Genomic DNA, 21,441 nt, shown 5'->3' with positions numbered 1-21,441 from the left:
CAGCCAATGTCACACATTAAAAACTTATCTGAACAGGGCTGCCTTCAGTTGTCTTCTAAATGTCAGGTAGTTGTTTATCTCTTTGACATCTGATGGGAGGGCGTTCCACAGGGCGGGTGCCACTACTGAGAAGGCCCTCTGCCTGGTTCTCTGTAGCTTTGCTTCTTGCAATGAGGGAACCACCACAATGAGGGAACCACCTTGGCATTGGACCTCAGTGTCCGGGCAGAACGATGGGGGTGGAGACGCTCCTTCAGGTATACTGGTCCGAGGCCATTTAGGGCTTTAAAGGTCAGCACCAACACTTTGAATTGTGCTCGGAAACCTACTGGGAGCCAATGCAGACCTCTCAGGACTGGTGTTATGTGGTCCCAGCGGCTGCCCCCAGTTACCAGTCTAGCTGCCGCATTCTGGATTAGTTGTAGTTTCCGGGTCACCTTCAAAGGTAGCCCCATGTAGAGCGCATCGCAGGAGTCCAAGTGGGAGATAACTAGAGCATGCACCACTCTGGTGAGACAGTCGGTGGGCAGGTAGGGTCTCAACCTGTGTACCAGATCTATGCAGGACTTTTAATGAGTGGTACACCATATCCTGTGGACTACGGTTCATATGTTACCCTCCACTGATACTGCGGTTGCCTTGCCATTCTTTGCCCCTGCCCGCCCTCTCCCTTCCATTGCTATTGAGGCGTAGAAGCAAGTAGCAGCAGCAGCTGCTTGAGTGATTTTCAGAGATGTGTTTAGTTTACATTACCTCGGAAAGCTTATGCGCCCTGTCGTAATTCTTGCTACACTGGAGCAGCTGAGCAGCTAAGTTGCAATCCTTCCTATAGAGCTCCTGTAAAAATAAAAATAAAAATGATATGGAAACAGAGATATAAACATTGAACAGCCTGATTCCTACAGCCGGCAATGAAATGTATGTATCTACAGATGTAATACCCCATGTATTAGGAAATACACTTATGGGCTTATAGTTCAATATAGTGCACATGGAATGCTAGAAAACGTTTTTCAGGAACCTTGTGGTCTGAGGATGCTTTAGAGTCCAGAGAGCTTTCGGGCTTCCCCATTTTAACCTGGCAACTGACAGACACATCCTTCCTTGTCTATGTGGGCGGGAACAAACAAGGATGACATCAAGGGGTTTATTGTCACCATGACCAAGTGCAATGGTTGCCATGGCTATCTAGTAGCCTTGTTTATTTTCGTGATTCGATGCAGTGTTGTAAAACATGCCAGCCGCCCACTATTACCATGCACAGCAATTTCCGTTTCCAAAACGAGAACGGAAAACAAAACACTATGCATTACTTTGCTACAACACTATTCAACTTATCTGATAAAGAACAACACCACACCACACAAAACAAAACAATTTGTTGTCTCCGGAGGCTCCTATTTTCCTCCTTTAATGCTTTGTTTGGGGGAAAATGAAAGCCACACTGATTGAAGGTCGTTTGGGCACACACAAGTCTGCTATCACAGAAAATAGGGGCAAACTGGGTTCATGACCACTTTCCTTTTCTCTTCTGGACCAGAAGAGGCTGGTCTGTGGCAGTGCTACAGAATCCAGCGGCTTACAAAGATGGAACTGGTGCCCGAACCTCACTAACACTCTGCAGCAAAGCAGCAAGGATGCTGCTGTTGGGAGGGTGGTTCCATGACACCGTCCCAACATGCTGGTGACTCCCCTTATGGGCAGCTCTCTCAAAATTATGAATAGGTGACAATATGGAAACGAGATAGGCTCCCATGGTAACAGGTAGTCTATAGTCTCAGCATCTATTTGGCTGGCATGGCCACCCAAACCCCTATCTCAGGGGCAGCCAACGAGGTGCCCTCCATATGCTTTGGACTACAACTCCCACGTCAGTCCCAGCCAGCCAGCATGGCTAGTGGTCAGGAATGATGCTGTTATCTCTTCTTTACTCTCCATTGCCCATCTGAATATTTTGTTAAATAAATTCCAGACACTGAATTCCAGATCTCCAGGCGCCCTAGTTGGGGGTTGAAAGAAGGTGTGATGGAGGGAATAGAAAAAATCAGGGGTGATCAAGCTATCAATCAATTCTGGTCATGAGGACTATATAGAGTGCTGCTGCATGCAAGTCTTGTTTGGGGGCTTCCCATGGTCACTGTGAGGGCAGTCTGATGGAGTAAATAGGTCTTTGGGCTGATCCAGTTGAGTTTTTCTTCTTTATTTTGCTTTTGTGTTTTAGACTCCAGTTCCCACCATTCATGACCACTGGCCATGCTGGTTGGGGCTGATGGGACTTTAAGTCCAACATCATTTGGAGGGCACAGGGTTGGGGAATGCTGTGTTAACTTCAGGAAATTCATGGCAGGAAAGTTTCCTATCTCATCCTGTCCCAGGTGATGGTGGTGCGGTGAAAGGGGGGAAAAGGGATGGGAGACTTTTCTTCCATTTTGTTCCTTAATTTAACTTACTTTTAGGACCCAGAGAGAATACAGGAGAAGCCTCAAGAACTGAACATGTTCCACGTGCCCCTCAAAGGGCAGACTGATGCTGTTTACTTCAACCAGTATAGCTGCTGGCAATCTTTCTTGAGTAACAATGAGAAGAATGATTTTGAATCGAATGAGCACATGCTTTCTGGCCTGAAGAACTGCTCTTCTATCACTTCCATCTTTCAGCTTGATTCACACATGCAATTAGAATTGTGATTGAAAATTCAGCTTGGGGACAATGGAGAGACTACCCCTCCCTCCCCCTTGTTACTAAAAACCTACTCCTTACATGGTATCCAACATAGCCAGGAGTGTTTTGTTTCAGTGAGGCTAACTGCGCTAATCACTGCAGTTTGCATAAATTCAATTGCCATCCCTGTGTAGCCCGGGTATGTATGGGTGAGGCAAGCAGCTAGCAATGGTGTGACCCAGGGGTTCCAATTTGAATAAAATATTGGGTGGGGGGCAGGTATGTCCCGCCCTACATAATCAATCACAAGATGCTGTGTACACACACCAGTTGCATGGCAATGCCCATGAACTTTGAGGGAGGACTGCCCCCCTCAAACTTTATTGGGGCCCTCAAAGGGACTTCGACCTCTAGGAGAGGACTGGCCCCCTCAAACATTTTATTGGGGCCCCCAAAGGGACTTCGACCTCTAGGAGTTGGCTCCTATGGTGAGACCACCATGCTTCGACTGGAGAATGCAGCTGGGGGTCTTTTAGGTGTCTCCACTGTGTGGTCAGTGATAGGACCACGAAAAAATATTGTACGGGGAGGGAACACACCCAGAAGAGATCAGATGCATTTCTGGGGTGGGTAAGACTTATCCCACTTGTTATATTTCCACAAGAGAAATAACAGTATAGTATATTGATTTTTTTTGGGGGGGGGATATGTTTAGATCCTATAGTAAAGATTTTCCCTGAAGCAAGTCCTCTTGATCCATCCTTAGGATTGCAGCTCAGCACTGTCCTATTTCAATTCCCAATTTATGGCTCAGTTTTTTTAATTTGCTTATGCAAAGTGACCACAAGGATCCAACAAAAGAGGTAGAGGGTTGAGAGAGGTGTGTTATATGTTGAGGAGGGCCACCTCCTTCCTCTGGGGTGGGGTGGTGGGGTGGGGTGGGTGGGGGTGAAGTAACACCTAAATTAGTCCTGGATTAGTGGGGTGGGTGGGGGTGAAGTAACACCTAAATTAGTCCTGGATTAGTTGGGTGGGTGGGGGTGGGGTGGGTGGGGGTGAAGTAACACCTAAATTAGTCCTGGATTAGTTCTGGTGATTTTCACTGCCCCATCACACACACAACAAATAGGACAGGGAAGGGGGACTTGCAGACCTCCCTATGTTGCTGTATTCCATCTCCCAGAAGCCTCAGCTAGCATGGCCAACGGTTAGTGAGTTAATTAATGAATTTATGAATCACTTCCTGCGAAGCAATTTTCAAAGCAATTTTCACGATGGACGATAAGGGCGATAAAAGCTTTGACAATGAAGCATATGTAAAATAATTTCATATATATATGAGATGATGAGTTTGGAGTCCAACAACACCTGGAGAGCCACATGTTATCCACCCCTGAACTAATAGAGAAAACTTCTTAAAGCAGCCACACTGATGCAGGTACGTGGGATAGTTGAATCTGAGTAGTTAATCCAGCAACCCACAATCTCAGATAACATATATTTCCATATGTGATCATGACAAATAGCCACTATTCAAAGTACTTACATTATCTTCTGACAATTTATCAATTGTCACCTTGGCTTCTATCAGATGGTTATTGAGGGCTATTATTTCGTGGCTTAAAGCTCTTTTTTCTTCTTCGTAATGTTGACCCTGCGTACAAAGACAATTCAATCAACGTCTTTCCCCTCACAACACGAGCTGTCAAATGCTGTTTCCCCAAGCTAAAGAGCAATTGTATGAAATGCCATTTCCACCCCCTTCTGAATATTTCTTTTCCTCTGCTGTGTTCTCTTCCTTACTAAGCAGCATATGATGGAGAACTGAAAGCACACTCGGTTTGCTTTTTAAAATAATGGAACCTTGACATGGGGCATTTTCACACATCGGTTCACTCTGATTCCAAAGTTGGACATGTGGAATTGGTCTGCAATTCATAGCTAGAACCTTCATTGACAAGAAAGTATACTGGCGACACTCAGCTTATGCCAGGTTCCCTTTCTGGGGATAGCGCATAAAGCCAAAATCGTGTATTGTCAAAACACATTGGGTTGAATGGTGGGTGGAGTTGCCAAAATATTTCCCCTCGGATGCCTGTCCCCTTTCTATTTTTTGGGGAAATATTTTTTGCCAAGTGTGTAAAGCTAAATGTGCACAAGTTAAATGCATGTAAGTTGCAACTGTACCTAATTTTTCTCCCGTTCATGGCAGACACATTACAAGCCATTATTTCAGCCTCTGATCCAAAGTTCAGTTTTATGTTCCTACAGGAAACTTGTGTACTCCGTGGAAGTTCCTAAACCACCAGAGTAAAATGCGAGTTGACCTGCACAGCTGGATTAAAAATATCCCAAGGTTCTCAGTCTATGAAACAGGTGGAAGCTGAGCCACATGACTGCTGAATCACATGAGACAGCCCTTGATTGGACTGTACCATTTCAGGCTGCGGGTAAGGGAACTGCATGTTTGGGTGTTCGTATGGTCTAACCTGCAAAGGGTTCCAGACAAGCCTTCTCCTAACACCCTAATTTTCTATGTCTAGAATTAGATGATGATGATGATGATGATAATGATAATGATAATGATAATGATAATAATAATAATAATAATAATAATAATAATAATAATAATAACAATAATAATTTATTATTCATACCCTGCCCATCTGGCTGGGCTTCCCCAGCCACTCTGGGCAGCTTCCAATAAAATATTAAGATATAGTAGTCTGTTAAACATTAAAAGCTTCCCTAAAGAGGGCTGCCTTCAGATGTCTTCTAAAAGTCTGGTAGTTATTCTACCAGAATAGGAAAGGCATTGGTAGAGGCAATAGATGGACTCCCAGTATTAGCCTGACCCAGTCAGCCACTGGCACTGTAAAAAGAGACCGAATTTGCTAAGCTGAAATTTTGATAGTATAGAATAGTTAACAAACTGGTAATTTAGTAAATAACACCTCGCTTGGTGACCACCTCTTATCAGTACATGCCATTGGGATGATCCTCAGGATGAAGAATATTCAAGCCCATTGCTTAAAGTTCCCTTTTGAATCAGTTGTCTCCCAGTCAAATAATCCATTTACACACTTTTTTTTTTAAGTGTGCAAGAGTTATTGTGAAAATAGGCTGGACTGGTTCTCTAGAGTCAGCCATTTGCAAAGTCTGGGAGCCTGCAAAGACCAAATTAGGTTATCCATTCCGCACATTTGCTTTCAATATGGATGGCTTGTTTGCTGAAATGTGCTAATTCTGCAAAGCAGGGTATTCATCTGAAGTGTCTTGGGATCTGAAATATCTATTCTGTCTGCTGACACACACATCTATATGCTCCATAATTCTCCAGAGGACACTTTCAGATTTGGGGGTGGAAGAGAAAGAAATAGAAATTGAGGGAAGAGGCACATGCAAAATTCAGCAAGGTTATAGAACGAATACGAAAAAAGAAGGGTGCATATTTAAGGCCATTTGCTGTGACCTTCTATTGCATACATTACAATGTCTATATTAGCATTAGAAGCAAATGCTCCACTCTTCCTTTTACCACCCCATTCTCTTTATTGCTATCTTCATTACTCAAAGATGCACCAAGGATACCATCCGTAATGTAAAGCAAAAGAAATAAAAGGAACTATACATTAAAAAGATAAACACAGTGGAAACACAATTCACAATCTGTTAAAACCAAAACTGGCTTGCAATGTTCACAGCACACCCAATAATCCATGTCGATTTCTGTTCTCTCGTACTTTACTGCACCAGTAGCCAATTTTTCCAAGCATCCCACCTGCTTTCTTTAAAGGAAAAGGAACTGATGCTAGTGCAAGTCTAGATAGTACAATTACTCTTCAGCATAGAAGTCCATTGAGGACAGGGGCTGAGGTCTCCATTCTGCACTGCGTTTCACATTATGGAGGTTTTTTTTTTTAAAGAAGAAGAAAAAGCCTAAATCCTCTAGGTGAGGAAACACTTTTGTTATCTCGCTAAAGAAGAATCCCCAATTGGAAGGCACACCATAATTGAAAGCCTGCTTCCCCAAGGCAGCACTGTAGGCAGAGCATTTAATTATGTAGGGCAATTTTAACCTATCTATGCCGTCCAAACTCAGAAAAAGACTTTCTCATTTCCATCTGCATGAGAGCGTCATTTTTGCAGTTGTTTCTTTCCTAACTTCCTTTCCCATTTTTTAACCTACCTCCCCCCTCCCTCAACTCTCCACATGTACTTATATTCCTACGGGCGACAACTCTGGTCTCCTCAGGGAAACGTTCCTTAAACTTTGTGAGCTCTGTGGAATTTGTAGTAATATTTACTCTTGATTAAGTATATCGGCAGTTTTATCTGAAATTCACCGGTGTCCTGTCTCCCTAGCATCCATCTGAGATAAGCATGGCTGAAGATGTGCTTTTATGTAATTGATTTATTCCATTCTTGTTGTGCCTTTCCTCCTTCTCCAAGGAGACCAAGGTAGCACACGTGTTCCCCTGACCACTGCATTTTTATCCCAACAGCCCTGTCAGATAAGTTAGTCTGAGAGATAGTCACCAGCTCAAGAGCACCCAGTGAGCTTCATGACTGAGCAGGGACATGAACCTGGGTTCTCCCACTCCTGGTCCATCACTCAGACCACTATACCATACTGGTTCTTTCCTACATGGCATAAAAGGAGAAGCCATGAATATACTGTGGGTGGTATTCATAGAATCAAGGAATTGTAGAGTTGGAAGGGACCACAAGGGTCATCTAGTCCAGCTCCCTGCAATGCAGGAACCTCAGCTAAAGCATCCATGACAAATGGCCATCCAACCTCTGCTTAATAACCTCCAAGGAAGTGTTGGGATGTTCCGTTCCACCTTAAGGAACATGCATGATTGTTGTGTGTCACATGCCTGTTTACACTCCAGCACAGCTTGCTGGGAACTTCCGTTTGTTCCTTGCTTTGGACACGAAGGAGATCAGACATGTTTCCTTTTGTCCTGATGTGTGCTGAATAAACTGCTTGTAAATATGCTCACACAGCCTCTCCTGCCACTTCTGTTGCGTAGTGTTTACTCTGCTGAGTAGCGTGCCCTAGCTTCTGAAGCTCGGGTCGCAGATTCATGCTGCACCAAGGACTGGAGTTTGCCCGGCACACCAGCCCGTGGGCTGGAGCCAGGTGGGGGCCTGCCAATTGCCCCCGTTTTGATTGCATGCCAACTGGAAGGAGAGCCCACCACCTCCCGAGGGAGTCCATTTGACTGTCAAACTGCTCTTGCCTCCATAAAGGTTTCTCCTGGTGTTTAGTCAGAATCTCCTTTCTTGTAACTTAAAGCCATTGGTTCAAGTTCTACCCTCTGGAGCAGGAGAAAACAAGCTTGCTCCATCTTCCATGCGACAGCCCTTGAGATATTTGAAGATGGCGATCATATCTCCTCTCAGTCTCCTCTTATTCAATGCCATTCTATTCAGAACAGGTCCGCTGAAGTTACTGGACATGACCGAATTAGGTTCATTTATTTCAGTGGGCCTCCTCTGACTAGGGTTTAGTTGAATATACAACCCTCTGGTTAGAAGCCCTGCCTTTGGTGGACATTTGGAGTCGAGGCACTTATTATTATTACTACATATCTATCCTAACATTGGGGACGTGGGTAGCGCTGTGGGTTAAACCACAGAGCCTAGGACTTGCCGATCAGAAGGTTGGCAGTTCGAATCCCCGCAATGGGGTGAGCTCCCGTTGCTCGGTCCCTGCTCCTGCCCACTAGCAGTTCGAAAGCACGTCAAAGTGCAAGTAGATAAAAAGGTACCGCTCTGGTGGGAAGGTAAACGGCGTTTCCGTGAGCTGCTCTGGTTCGCCAGAAGTGGCTTAGTCATGCTGGCCACATGACCCGGAAGCCATACGCCGGCTCCCTCGGCCAATAAAGCGAGATGAGCACCGCAACCCCAGAGTTGGTCAGGGGTCCCTTTACCTTTACCTAACATTCTTCCATGGGGATTAACTCCCATTTTATCTTCACAACAACCTAACCCCTGCATTTAACTTACCCAACAGGGTTGCTGAGAGGATAAAATGCTGGAGGGAGAACTATGTTTGCCAACTTGAGCATCCTCAGAGTTTAGTTAGGGCATGGATGTGATAAATAAATAAAACAATTGCCCTTTAGCAAACAACTGAGTTTGCCAAAAACCGATCGCCTCTTCAGTCTTCACTTGTGACAGTAACATTTTCATTGCCGCATGCTGACCATTCCTATTCTTTCTTTGAAGAAGCTTTCTTACTTCGAGAAGTTCAGGGCCCCACTCCCTCCAATATTTACTATTAAAATGAAACATGAAAGATTAGGTGTGATAAGCAAACCAGAGTATGCACCAGTCTTCTCCCAAACGTCTTGTATCAATATGACACAGCCCTTCCATCATCACTTTCTGTATCGCTGATAACTGACAGCGTGGGGAATTATTTGTACTGTGGGCCCTGAACAAATATCAAGGTTAATTATCTGCGTGTGTGGAACACAGGGCTATGATATAAAGGAGATTATTAAAATCGGAAAGTGGCAAACTGCTCACACTAAGCAGCTCCTGGGTGATTTCAAAGCACGTCAGAGAGTGATTTCTGCTTCCTTCCCACCTACCCGCCCACAGATTGAATTAGCTTTGTCCTGATCAACAGAAGAGGGACAATTATGGCCATGACAGGTCATGTTGCTCCAAACAAATTCATAGTATATGGATCATAAAACCCGTGATGTTAGTTCGGCTTGATATCTTCCACACACACAAAAAAGGAGACCCGGCCTTGTTTCCAAAGGGAGAAGGCAAAAGCATAGGAGTGTAATTGGCAGGTTATTAGCTCTGAGCAGACCGGCTCAGAATTCACTCTGCCTATAAAGAAGCCGTCTCAGAGTGAGCAAACAGTGGTTTCTAATGCTCCCCTGGATGTTAATTTTTGAGAGGTTATAAGATCCGGAAGCCACAAGTGAGTGCATGCAACAGATATAAAGTGGGAATGTGTATGTTAATGAGAGCTGAGGAACTGACCAAGATAAGAAGAAGAAGAAATTGGGTTTAGTGGCTTGTTCTTGGAACATAGAGGTAACTTGGACTTGGGGGAGAAATTCAGTTTGGCTCATGTATAAGCACACATCTGCCTAATCTGTGCTTCCTGAAACAATACATGAACTGATACACAGCTAGACTTAGAAATCTGCACTTTTCTGAATTTTGTAAATTCATTATTTTATTTTAGTGGTTGCATCTATAACCCACATTTTTTCTCTCTAAGGTGGCATACATGACTCTCCCCCTCCTTGTTTAATCCCCTGCCGACTGGGGATATGAACCCTACACTCTCAGGTCCTGGTCCAACACTCTAACCGGTATGCCACATTGGCTCAAATTTAGTTGTCTGCAATGTAGCTCTCCAACCAAAAATGTGCATGGCAATCCATATGTTAAAGGAAAGTATGTGTGGAAATGCCTGTACTGGTTTGGATGCAAACCCGCCAATTATATGCAATCCCTGAAACAATAGGCAAACTGTAACACAGCTATCCTAAGAAATTCACACTTCTCTGAATTTTTGTAATTTAGTTCTCCAACCAAAAATATGCAGAAAAATCCACACAGCTGTGTATAAAAGTGCCTGCAGTGGTGAAAGTAGATACAAAAAATGCATTATATTATAAATAATGTGCATATTAGGCAAAATGGGATTTTAAATGTACACTTTAGTGTGCTGACAAATTTTTACAATGACTTTTTTTGTTTTATTTTCAGCAAACTGACGTGGAAATATGGCAAACTAGGGCTGCCATACTTCAAAAAGTGAAAATCGGGACACAAAAGTTGTTGAGCTATTTTTCAGGGAATTTGTAAAAAAAACAAACAAAAAAAAAACAATGCTTCCGATGTGGGCTGTCATACGCCCGGATGCCATTTCCGGCGGGCGGATCCCAGCATACATCTGGGATGTATGGCCGCCCTAGGCAAACTGAACTTAAAATGGGAAAAATAAGAACCAGGAGAAATGAAAAGACTTGCTCATTCCTGGTCAGAACCCTCATATGAGGATGACGTGTGCTGCACCACTAGCACCACACTACACAGGTACTTACCACGAGGAAAGGCCATGGCATAAGGACCCAGGTTGAATTCCTGGCATATCAAGGTTGGAAAAGACTCCTCAACCTAGAGAGCCGCTGCCAGACAATTCTGAGCTAGATGGACCAATGGTCTGACTCAGGAGAAGGCAGCTTCCTCTGTTGTTATGATATACAGTGGTACCTCGGGTTAAGAACTTAATTTGTTCTGGAGGTCCATTCTTAACCTGAAACTGTTCTTAACCTGAAGCACCACTTTAGCTAATGGGGCCTCCCACTGCCGCCGTGCCACCAGAGCACAATTTCTGTTCTCATCCTGAAGCAAAGTTTTAAACCCGAGGTATTATTTTTGGGTTAGTGGAGTCTGTAACCTGCAGTGTATGTAACCTGAAGCGTATGTAACCCGAGGTACCACTGTACCTGAATCACAGAATTGCAGAGCTCTGATTGCATTCCCATCTATTTTGGATGCATTACAATGTGGAGAGTATTTGGTAGTTCGATAGGATGGTTTGCATCCTGTTTGTTAAAATGCCCCTAACAGTGGTAGATTGGCCGGCTAAACGGAGAGTTTGAACCTTGTGGAATAAAGATTTTGTTCCATTTGCTCATGCTGTTTAGAGACATCCTCATAAATATTTGCATAGCTTCCGTAAAATAATTGAAGATTGCTGAACAAATCCTAATCATGTTAATTTCTGTTAGCAAACACAGCAAAGCAACAAAAGCAATGTTTTCACTTTGTAGCTCTGATCTGGAATTGCTAATGTTTAGGTGTCTGTTAAGGTGCTAGAACAAGCTAAGATTTATGAAACAGAATTATAAACCCAGTCACTCATATTTCCATTTTCATTCTCTCACCTCACCCACAAAGCTTACAGGTGGTCTTAGGAACACAATTCTCTCTCTCTCTCTCTCTCTCTCTCTCTCTCTCTCTCTCTCTCTCTCTCTCTCTCACACACACACACACACACACACACACACACAGCTGCTGCCATACTGTCTATAATATGGGAAAATAACAATGACCTACCTTTCCAGTTTTTTTGCAAGGGTTACAGAGAAAATGCATGGGAAGCTCTTAAATTGAACACCTACTATATAGCAAAGCACATAGCCTCCACTTTGGCAATCAGTATTGTACAAGATCAGCAATTCAATGATGTCACTCCCAAGAACATCTTGATTTTGTCTCTGGCGAAATTATATTTTGAGACTACTAAGTACAGTAAAAGCATTCTCTCTAAGCCAAAATCCCAGAGACATCTAAAACCATTCAGAGCTTTTGCCATTACGGTTAGCTCAACACCAGTTATAACTGGGAATCCTATGGAACTCAGACAGAATCTGCTTATTAAAGCTGTACACTTAGAGACTTATGCCTACAGGTTTGGCTAAGAAAGGTAATATAATACAAGGCACTAACTTCTCTCTATTTTTTATATGCATTCCTTTAAAAGGCACATCCCACATGACAGTTGAACCTTGTGTAATTTGTATTTCTCCTTTACCTAAACTTATGATTACCCATGGAGTTTTATATGCCTGTTGTCTTTGTCCATGGAGTTTCCTTGGCAGGGATACTGGAGTGGCTTGCTGGTTCCTGCTCCAGGTGGATCACATTTATTCAAAACGCTCCACTATGACCTGTCCATCTTGGGTGGCCCTGCACGGCATAGCTCATAGCTTCTCTGAGTTGTTCAAGTCCCTTCACCACGACAAGGCAGAGATCTGTGAAGGAGCTGGACCATAAAGAAGGCTCATTGCCGAAGAATTGATGCTTTTGAATTATGGTGCTGGAGGCGACTCTTGAGAGTCCCATGGGCTGCAAGAAGATCAAACCTAGCAATTCTTAAGGAAATCAGCCCTGAGTGCTCACTAGAAGGACAGATCCTGAAGCTGAGGCTCCAATACTTTGGCCACCTTATGAGAAGAGAAGACTCCCTGGAAAAGACCCTGATGTTGGGAAAGATGGAGGGCACAAGGAGAAGGGGACGACAGAGGACGAGATGGTGGGACAGTGTTCTCGAAGCTACAAACATGAGTCTGACCAAACTGCGGGAGGCAGTGGAAGACAGGAGTGCCTGGCGTGCTCTGGTCCATGGGGTCACAAGAGTCAGACATGACTTTTTTTAAAAAAAAATGATATTTATTAGTTTCCCAACAATTTAAACACTACAAAAGAAAAAAAAATTAAACTATACAATACAATACAATACAAAAACAAAAACACTACATAACACTAACACTAACACATTAAACTAACAAAACAAAAACAATTTAAGACACATCAAACAATTTCAATATCTTATCTTTCATTCACTTGTTTCAACGACCTCCTCACACACCCCTTTTTGTATTCCACTTCTGTAAATTGTTTCAGCAATTCCTTTCCATCTTCCACTGTTTTCTGTCCTGTAATTATCTTAACATATTCTAACCTTATTTTTCCCTTTAATACACTAATAGTCTATTTGTACTTAGTTCCTTATAACATTTCTACTAAAGCCTAATAACTACATTCCAACCTTTATCTAACAAAAAAAAAAAAAAGAGTCAGACATGACTAAACGACTAAACAACAACAACATGATTACCCAAGTGATTTAAGCATCCTCCAGGCTACTTGGATAAATGGGGTCATGGTGTTCTGGCCTTTTCTCTTTATGCTAATGGAAAGATACCATGAAAGACATTCTGAAGCTTGCAAAGTGCTTCCACTGAAGCACTTAAGTGAGGAAGACATAACTTTCACAAGTAAGCTTCTTACTTGGAAGAAGACAGGAACCCTGGCACAGTCTCTGAAACCTGAAGAGCTGTGAAAGTTAAAGTTGTACAAAAGACAAACACAAGTTTTGAGGATCCATTCATCTCCTGTAATCACCTAGGTAGGGATGAATGTATCTGACAATTTCAGTTTCTTCCAGTCTCGCATTCCCCCAATTTTGAGTTCGGTTTGCCACATTTCCTTAATCAGCTTGCGATTTATTTTTTTTAAGTCCTCAAGAAAATTTGTCAGCCTTCCACAGTTTATTTCTCCTAATATACACATTTATGTATGGAATTTTGCCGAATATAAACATTTGGGCAAGCTATTTTCCCTAATATAATTAATCTTTGCTTGTTATTTTAAAAAAAAAACCAATATGTACTATATTTTAAAGCATGCTTCCCCCTATTACAAACATTTTGGGTTGGAAAACTTCCTGGAATGGAGAGAGAAAACATGTAGTGTTTGACAATAGCTAAACTAAATAAGTGAACTATCCATGCCATCCAAAATTACCCTCAATATTCAATTCAGAGCAAAAATGTTTGCATGATAGCTCAGTTGGCAGAGCATGAGACTTGTAATCTGAGGGTTGTGGGTTTGAGCTCCGTGTTGGGCAAAAGATTCCTGCATCGCAGGGGGCTGGACTAGATCAGTGGTGTCCAAACTTGTTTCAAAGAGGGCCAGATTTGATTAAGTGAAGGGCCGTGGGGGCCAACCAAGGTTGTTGACCTTTTTTTAGGATTAAAGTTGCTTTTTTTACTTTAAGGTTTGGAGTTGAGTTTTTTTTAGGATTTTACCCTAAACCAACCGGCGAGCCAAATTAGGCCCCTGAAACAGACTTTGGACATGCCTGGACTAGATGATCCCTTACGACACTACAATTCTATGATTCAACCTTCATTTTACTCAGATCCCCAATCTGTTTTTATTGTGGATTATAGTAAATAAATCTTGATATCTAAACAGTGTGCATTCACTGCCACAATCATAATGCAATCCTGTACATGCCCATACAGATGTATGCCCCACTGTGTTCAATGGGGCTTAAAAGGTAAAGGTAAAGAGTCCCCTGACCATTAGGTCCAGTCGTGACCGACTCTGGGGTTGCGGCGCTCATCTCACTTTATTGGCCAAGGGAGCCGGCGTACAGCTTCCGGGTCATGTGGCCAGCATGACTAAGCCGCTTCTGGCGAACCAGAGCAGCGCACGGAAACACCGTTTACCTTCCTGCTGGAGCAGTACCTATTTATCTACTTGCACTTTGATGTGCTTTCGAACTGCTAGGTGGGCAGGAGCAGGGACCGAGCAATGGGAGCTCACCCCATCACGGGGATTCGAACCGAAACCTTCTGATCGGCAAGTCCTAGGCTCTGTGGTTTAACCCACAGTGCCACCCGTGTCCCTCAATGGGGCTTACTCCCAGGTAAATGGATATAAGATTGCAGCCTAAAAACCAGCCCAAACCTGTGTGAACCTGAAAGGCAATGTGGTGTAGTGGTTAGAGTGTTGGAGATTAGGACTTGGGAGACTAGCCTTCAAATCCCCAAGAAGCTCGTTGGGTGACTTTGGGGCCAGTCACCACCTCTTAGGGTTGTTGTGAAGACAAAAGACGAGAGAGGGAGAACTAGGCATGTTACCTTGTGCTCCTTGGGTAGCTTGTCCCTTGTTGTTGTTAAGCTGGTTTTTAAAAAAAATATTGTGTTTTGATTGTTGCAACCCACTCTGGGACCTTACACTGAAGGGTGGGCAAATAAATATATAAATAACTTGGAAGAAAGTCATAGACTTGTCGAGCTGTAGAGTCTGAAGGGACCCGCAAAGGGCATCTAGCCCAACCCCACTGCCACGCGAGTCCCACGGAGGGAGATGAGACTCGCCCTTGTATATCTTAACGGGGAAAGTGTGTTGTAAGCTTAAACAACACAGAGATAGTTTGTAAATTAACAGCAGCTATAGACCTCATAAGCAGAAGTAGCGCTTTTACACTTGGGAGGATAACACTCTAATCTATTGTAGTCCAGTTGATTATAGCAGCTAAAATAGCCTCTTTGATGAATAGCGGTTATTTTTGTATTTTTAATTCTATAGAAGGAAGCTCTATTTTCAGTTTGACAAAATGATGGAGAGCCCTAGATTTGCTGCACGACTACTTTGCTGATTGCTCAAAGCTGGCAATTTTGTTGCAATCTCAGCTTTTAACGGTGATGGGTTAATAGAAAGCTGATAGCTCACAGGGAGATTATAACAGCAATGTAAAAACAGGTCGCTTTCCTCTTTTGTAAAGCAAGAGGGCTCATCCCCTATTTTAAGGATTGCCCCGGATTTTAAGCCTTCTGCTGTTACAGAATAGCATCCCCATAGAACATTTTTGCTTCCATTCATTTCTACATGCTCATTGGCTTATTCTATTCACCATTATTAGTTCTTTGGATGATTTATAGACTACCCTTTACACGAGCCAAATAAGATAAAAAGAGCCCATCAAATAACACCATCCTTAAAATGCACAACAACTTGTAATTGCTCACTAAATACCAGTTTACAAATAACAGCAGCTAACCCATTTATCAAAAAATAGTCCATCTCAGACATTTGCCTAAAACTATAAAGAGAAGGGACGCGGGTGGCACTGTGGGTTAAACCACAGAGCCTAGGACTTGCTGATCAGAAGATCAGCGGTTCGAATCCCACAACAGGGTGAGCTCCCGTTGCTCGGTCCCTGCTCCTGCCAACCTAGCAGTTCGAAAGCACGTCAAAGTGCGAGTAGATAAATAGGTACCGCTCCGGCGGGAAGGTAAACGGCGTTTCCGTGCACTGCTCTGGTTCGCCAGAAGCGGCTTAGTCATGCTAGCCACATGACCCGGAAGCTGTACGCCAGCTCCCTCAGCCGATAAAGTGAGATGAGCGCTGCAACCCCAGAGTCAGCCATGACTGGACCTAATGGTCAGGGGTCCCTTTACCTTTTATAAAGAGAAGAGGCCAGATGCACCGTTGCAGGTTTTAAATCAGAGATTGGATGGCCATTTGTCATGGACACCTTAGTTGAGATTCCTGTCTTGCAGTGGGTTGGACTAGATGGCCCTTGGGGTCCCTTAGAGGAAATCCTACAATTCTATTATCATCCAGGGACTCAAAGGTTCCATGGTCTTCAATATAAGCTTCACATGACCTCCAGAAAAAGAAAATATCCATGCTGGCATTTTGCGTTTGGAAAAGGCAGAAATCCAAATATCAGCTGAAGATTCCTTCTCATCTTCAGTCGTCTTTGCACAGCTATGATCTCAGCCGATCAAGAGATACCAGGAACCTGTGCTTCTTATTAGCATAACAATGCACATTCCTTGAGAATTACACCCTTGCCCAACTCCGTCTTTAAAAGATATGCATGTCTTGTGATTTTAAACTTGCTTCTTTTTATACAAATTGATTAAAGGCTACTTTCTGTAAGGAAGGCCTGACATGACTTCCAGAGACTGGAATCAAAGACCACTGTGGGCTCAGCTGCACCTTATGCTAAGTGTGTGGTTTGTAGCTTTGCCTCCTAATTATTTTCCGCTTCTAGACACGTGAGGGGTGGTGGTTTGTTGCTGCTGCGGGAGTCACAGCATGCGGTGAGGGGACGTAAGAACATGAGAGGAGCCAAAGGCCTGTCTAGTTCAGTGCTCTCTTCTCCCAGTGGCCAGTCAGCTGACCCTGGGAAGCCCCACAAGCTGTACATCCTCTCCACCTGTGAGTCCCAGCAACTGGGGTCCAAAGGCAGATTCAGTGCCGGATTTATGTATAAACTAAACAAGCTATAGCTTAGGGCCCTACTCTCTTGGCCTCCCCCCCCAAAAAAAAAATTAAAGGAAAACAAAAACTGGCTGTACATTTCCAAAATAAACAAATAAAATAAAACCGACATACAGCAACAGTGTTTTGTGTTGTGTAGGCTCCTATGATGTAAGTCATGGGCCCCGCCTGCTAGCCTGCTCCCTAAAATATCACTGCTTTGCTCTTTTCTATATATAGGGTGCCTACATTCTGCACGGACTGCAGGTTGCATGGCAACATGTAGCATGCAGCTGCAGACTGCAGTGCAGCACAGTTGAATGTAGGTCAAGCTGTTGCACCTGTTATCTCATGTTAAAATACATATTTTTCTTATGTGCAAATGGTTTTAGATACCTGTAAGGTTTACTATATAGTATATATTCAACACACAAAAAACAGCGGCAATTTGCTGTTGACAAAGGACAGCTGGACATATAAAGGGCCCCATTACTGTCAGTAGCTTAGGGCCTCATCAAACCTAAATCTGGCCCTGGGTATAATACTTCTAGCTGTGGAGCAGATAGCTATTGGGTCTAGTAGCTACTGATAACCTTACCCTCCATAAATGTGATCAGTCTAATCATGTTTAAAAGTCATCCAAGTTAGTCACCATAACTCTCACTTGCAGAAACGAATTCCTTAGTTTAACTAGGTGCTGTGTGCACTTTTTTGTCTGTCCTGAATCTCCCAGAGTTCAGCTTCTTTGGGTGGCCTCAGTTGGTAGAACATGAGTTTCTTAATCTCAGAGTCATGGGTTCAAGCCCTATGTTAGGTACAAGATTCCCGCACTGCAGAGGGTTGGACTAGATGATCCTCGTGGTCCCTTCCAACTCTACAATTCTATGATGCTATGATTTCTACAATGCCTATTGGTTGTCCCTTTCCGGACTTTGTAGGATTATGCTTCAGCTCACTGTGTGATTGCTTGTAATCCCGTTACATTTTAACAGAAAGTTAAAATAATACACAGCCTGACATTGATAAATAAAAAGAAAATTCATCTTTTTTCATAGCAATTAATACTATTCTGTATTGTACTTGTGTAGCATTTCAATAACATTTGTAGACACGGAGAAAGGCGAATTTAATTTTCATTATGTATTTTTGCATTTGACAATATTATTTAAGATCACATGAGAACTCTAAGATATTATCTGACAGCAAAAGCACTGTGCACCTCTGAACAAACCTTTATCTCCACCTTTTATATTAGCACAAGAAAAAAGAAATGGTTTCCTGAAGTTTGATGCATGACAGGTTAAGTAACTTTGGGGAATTCTGCTGGGTAAGCTAAACTCTATCTGGAACCAAATTTAGGAAACTCTCTTGTGATGTATTTATCATGGCCATCATTAGACCTTTGAAAGTTGTCTTTACCATTCCTATAAGAAGGAAGAAAACAGAATTTCATCCCTAGCCAGCTCCCCCATTCCTGCTATATGTGGTCTGCAGCTAGAAGAATACTAGCGTTTGAGCATTTTTCAGGATGTCAATATGTAGGCATCTGATCATTTGAAGTGGATATTCACTGTGGGAGAATGACAGGGGAAAGTCATCAGACGGCAACTTTTTTTTTGATTGCCAGCTGTTATTGCAGACGAGCTCTTTGTACAGTTTCTAGAGGAAGAGAGAACAAAATAACACAAGGAAGAAGTAAATGGAACGGTCTTGAACTGTTGCTCACCAGTGGACCCAGAATGTCCTTATATGGGGGTTGCAGACCAATTAGAAAGTGTTTTTCTTGACAGCTCTGTAGAGCTGACAGAAGCTGGCAGAAGCTGAAAAGGGCACCAGTATTATAAGTTTCATGCTTTTGTCAGTTACCTGCTTTTACAGCCCTTTTCCTAATTTTACAACCGAATGATTCGAGGTGCTGTGGGCACACTTGAAATTTTGAGAAAGTGCCCCAGGTGCTAGCCACAAACTGGTTGTCATGGGGGGCATGGCATAACCCTAAATGGCAGCTATTGAGGTGTGGCACAACACAACATGGTTGCCACATCTGGAATCGTAGAATTGCAGACTTGGAAGGGACACCAAGGGACATCTAGTCCAACCCCTACAATGCAGGAATCACAGCTAAAGCGTAAAGCTTGTTCAGGGTAGGAGCTGAAGAGTCAACACAAACAGGAACGGAGCATGAAGAACGAACTTGTGAGTTGAGGGCCCGCCACCCACTTAGAGATAAATAAGACACAAGGACACATGAGTTTAAGGTTAATGTGAAGGAATGGGTTTCCAAAACCCAAAACTGACTGTGCAGGCAGTTTGAAACTGCACCAAAATCCCTATTTTTCCTTAGCTAAAATCCATTAACTTGAGCTCTGAGCTCAATGCATAAACAAAAGCCCAGCTGTATAGACAAATGCTCAGAGCCCTCTCCTTTATCAGTTGTGAAGGCAATTATGGCCTTCACTGTACCAGTAGTAGAACAGAACAGAGAGAAGACACGCCTGTGCTTTATCTTATGTCCTGGACACACTCTGACACACAAACCCAGGTCCGGGAACAAACACCAGAGCGTGTTCCCGGAGATGATTACCTCTTCCCAGATAAGAGTAGGAAGAGGAAGATCCTTTTATGGTCAGAAGTACAGGAAGGAAGATCCTTTTATGGTTGAGAGTACCAGAGCAGGAACATATGTGATGTCAACCTGCGTACATAGGCTGACGTGGTTGGAAGAAGGGAGAGGGTGCCTAGAGGATATATATACTGCATGAAACTTGTCATTTCTTTGGACTTGCTGTGGACTTGATCACGCAAGTGCCTTCTGCTAGAATAAACTCTTTCTTTGAACCAACTCAGTGTCATTTGACTTCCTTCCTCCTGTCCCGGAGCAACGCAGACCCAATCGGTGAACTCCAATAAGGCTACAAATGGGCTAAAGAAGGCCACAACTTTATTGGTTACAGCATGTGAGTGGTACTGGCTTTAGGCATTGGCTCATCAATATATACATGACTCCACCCTGCTCAGCGGGGAGTCATCCGAAGGTTAACAACCAGTGGGAGGAGAGCTTCTTGATGCAAATACAACTGAAGCTTCCCCTGATGTCACCGGGGGTCATGCCATGGCCACCAGCAGGGCATCGGACAGGATCCACAACCGCCGGATTCCTTTAACGGAATACCCAACAAGGGGAGGGGTAGGTGATGGCCACACCTGCCCTCCAACACAAGACACATATTCCAATGCCTAACCGCCAATACCCAAAAAGTTGTGACAGTTGGCTATAAGGTAGGTGAAAAACCAAGAGGCTGGTTCCAATTTGCCAAATGGGTAAAAATACCTACCAGGCCCCCTGGCCAACCAGGGCAACCAACCTGAGTCCATAGCAAGGTCAGACGCATAAATATGACCTAAAGGGAGGGTGGGAGGGTGAACCGATGACGAAGTGGCGTAGAATGAGAAGATGGAGCTGCCAAGGCCGCTTGAATGTGGCTAAACCACGCCCACAAGCCAGCCCTATTGGCTGGCCTATGGGTGTGGCATGGCAGCCAGGTAAGCTGGCGCAGGGGTCCGAATACGCCCCCCTGCCGACGTGGGAACCGGCTCCCGCTCACAACTCCTCCCCTCTGTTAGGAGGAGAAGCTTTGTGGGTTTTTGAGGGCATATTTTACTGAGACCTTTTGTGGGTGCTACAGCAGGCACCAATGGGTGCACTGGCACTTCTAGGCACTCCTGCCTTATGGGGTGACGTGAGATGTATCATCAAGCAACAACTATGCTCCTTATTTCTCTGTTGCCGAGATCTTCTGATGGGGCATCTCTGGTGGTTCCTCATGTCCCTGATGTTTGGTTCACATTCACTAGAGACTGAGCCTTTAGGGTGGTAGGCCCTGCCCCACGGAACTCCCTCTGAGTAGAAGTTCAGCAGGAGCCAGAGGCGACACGTCCCGTTTCGCCACCTGAGGTGAAATGGGAAGGTGACGCCCTGGTACTACAGCCTCCCATACCCGGGCTGCAAGATCTCACTGGACCCCACTGCTGTTGCCACTGCTTCTCTGATAGCGGTGGAGGCGGTGGAGAAGAAGAAGAGTTTGGATTTGATATCCCGCTTTATCACTACCCAAAGGAGTCTCAAAGCGGCTAACATTCTCCTTTCCCTTCCTCCCCTAC

General features: G+C 43.8%; 1 protein-coding gene across 1 annotated transcript in view; it reads right to left on the bottom strand.

Annotated features, from left to right (window-relative positions):
- BEGAIN (brain enriched guanylate kinase associated) overlaps positions 1 to 21,441 on the bottom strand; it is a 178,970-nt gene that overhangs the window by 4,544 nt on the left and 152,985 nt on the right. The window contains exons 6-7 of the mRNA XM_081916459.1: positions 4,208 to 4,315; positions 754 to 837 (exon numbers count right to left, since the gene is read on the bottom strand). Of these exons, the coding sequence (XP_081772585.1) occupies positions 754 to 837; positions 4,208 to 4,315 (192 nt within the window). The remainder of the gene's footprint in view (positions 1 to 753; positions 838 to 4,207; positions 4,316 to 21,441) is intronic.

Source organism: Podarcis melisellensis (assembly GCF_964234715.1).
Source record: "Podarcis melisellensis genome assembly, chromosome: 1".
NCBI classification, from domain to species: domain Eukaryota; kingdom Metazoa; phylum Chordata; class Lepidosauria; order Squamata; family Lacertidae; genus Podarcis; species Podarcis melisellensis.
The sequence above is the reverse complement of the archived record's forward strand: the minus strand, read 5'-3'. Positions and strand labels throughout refer to the sequence as shown.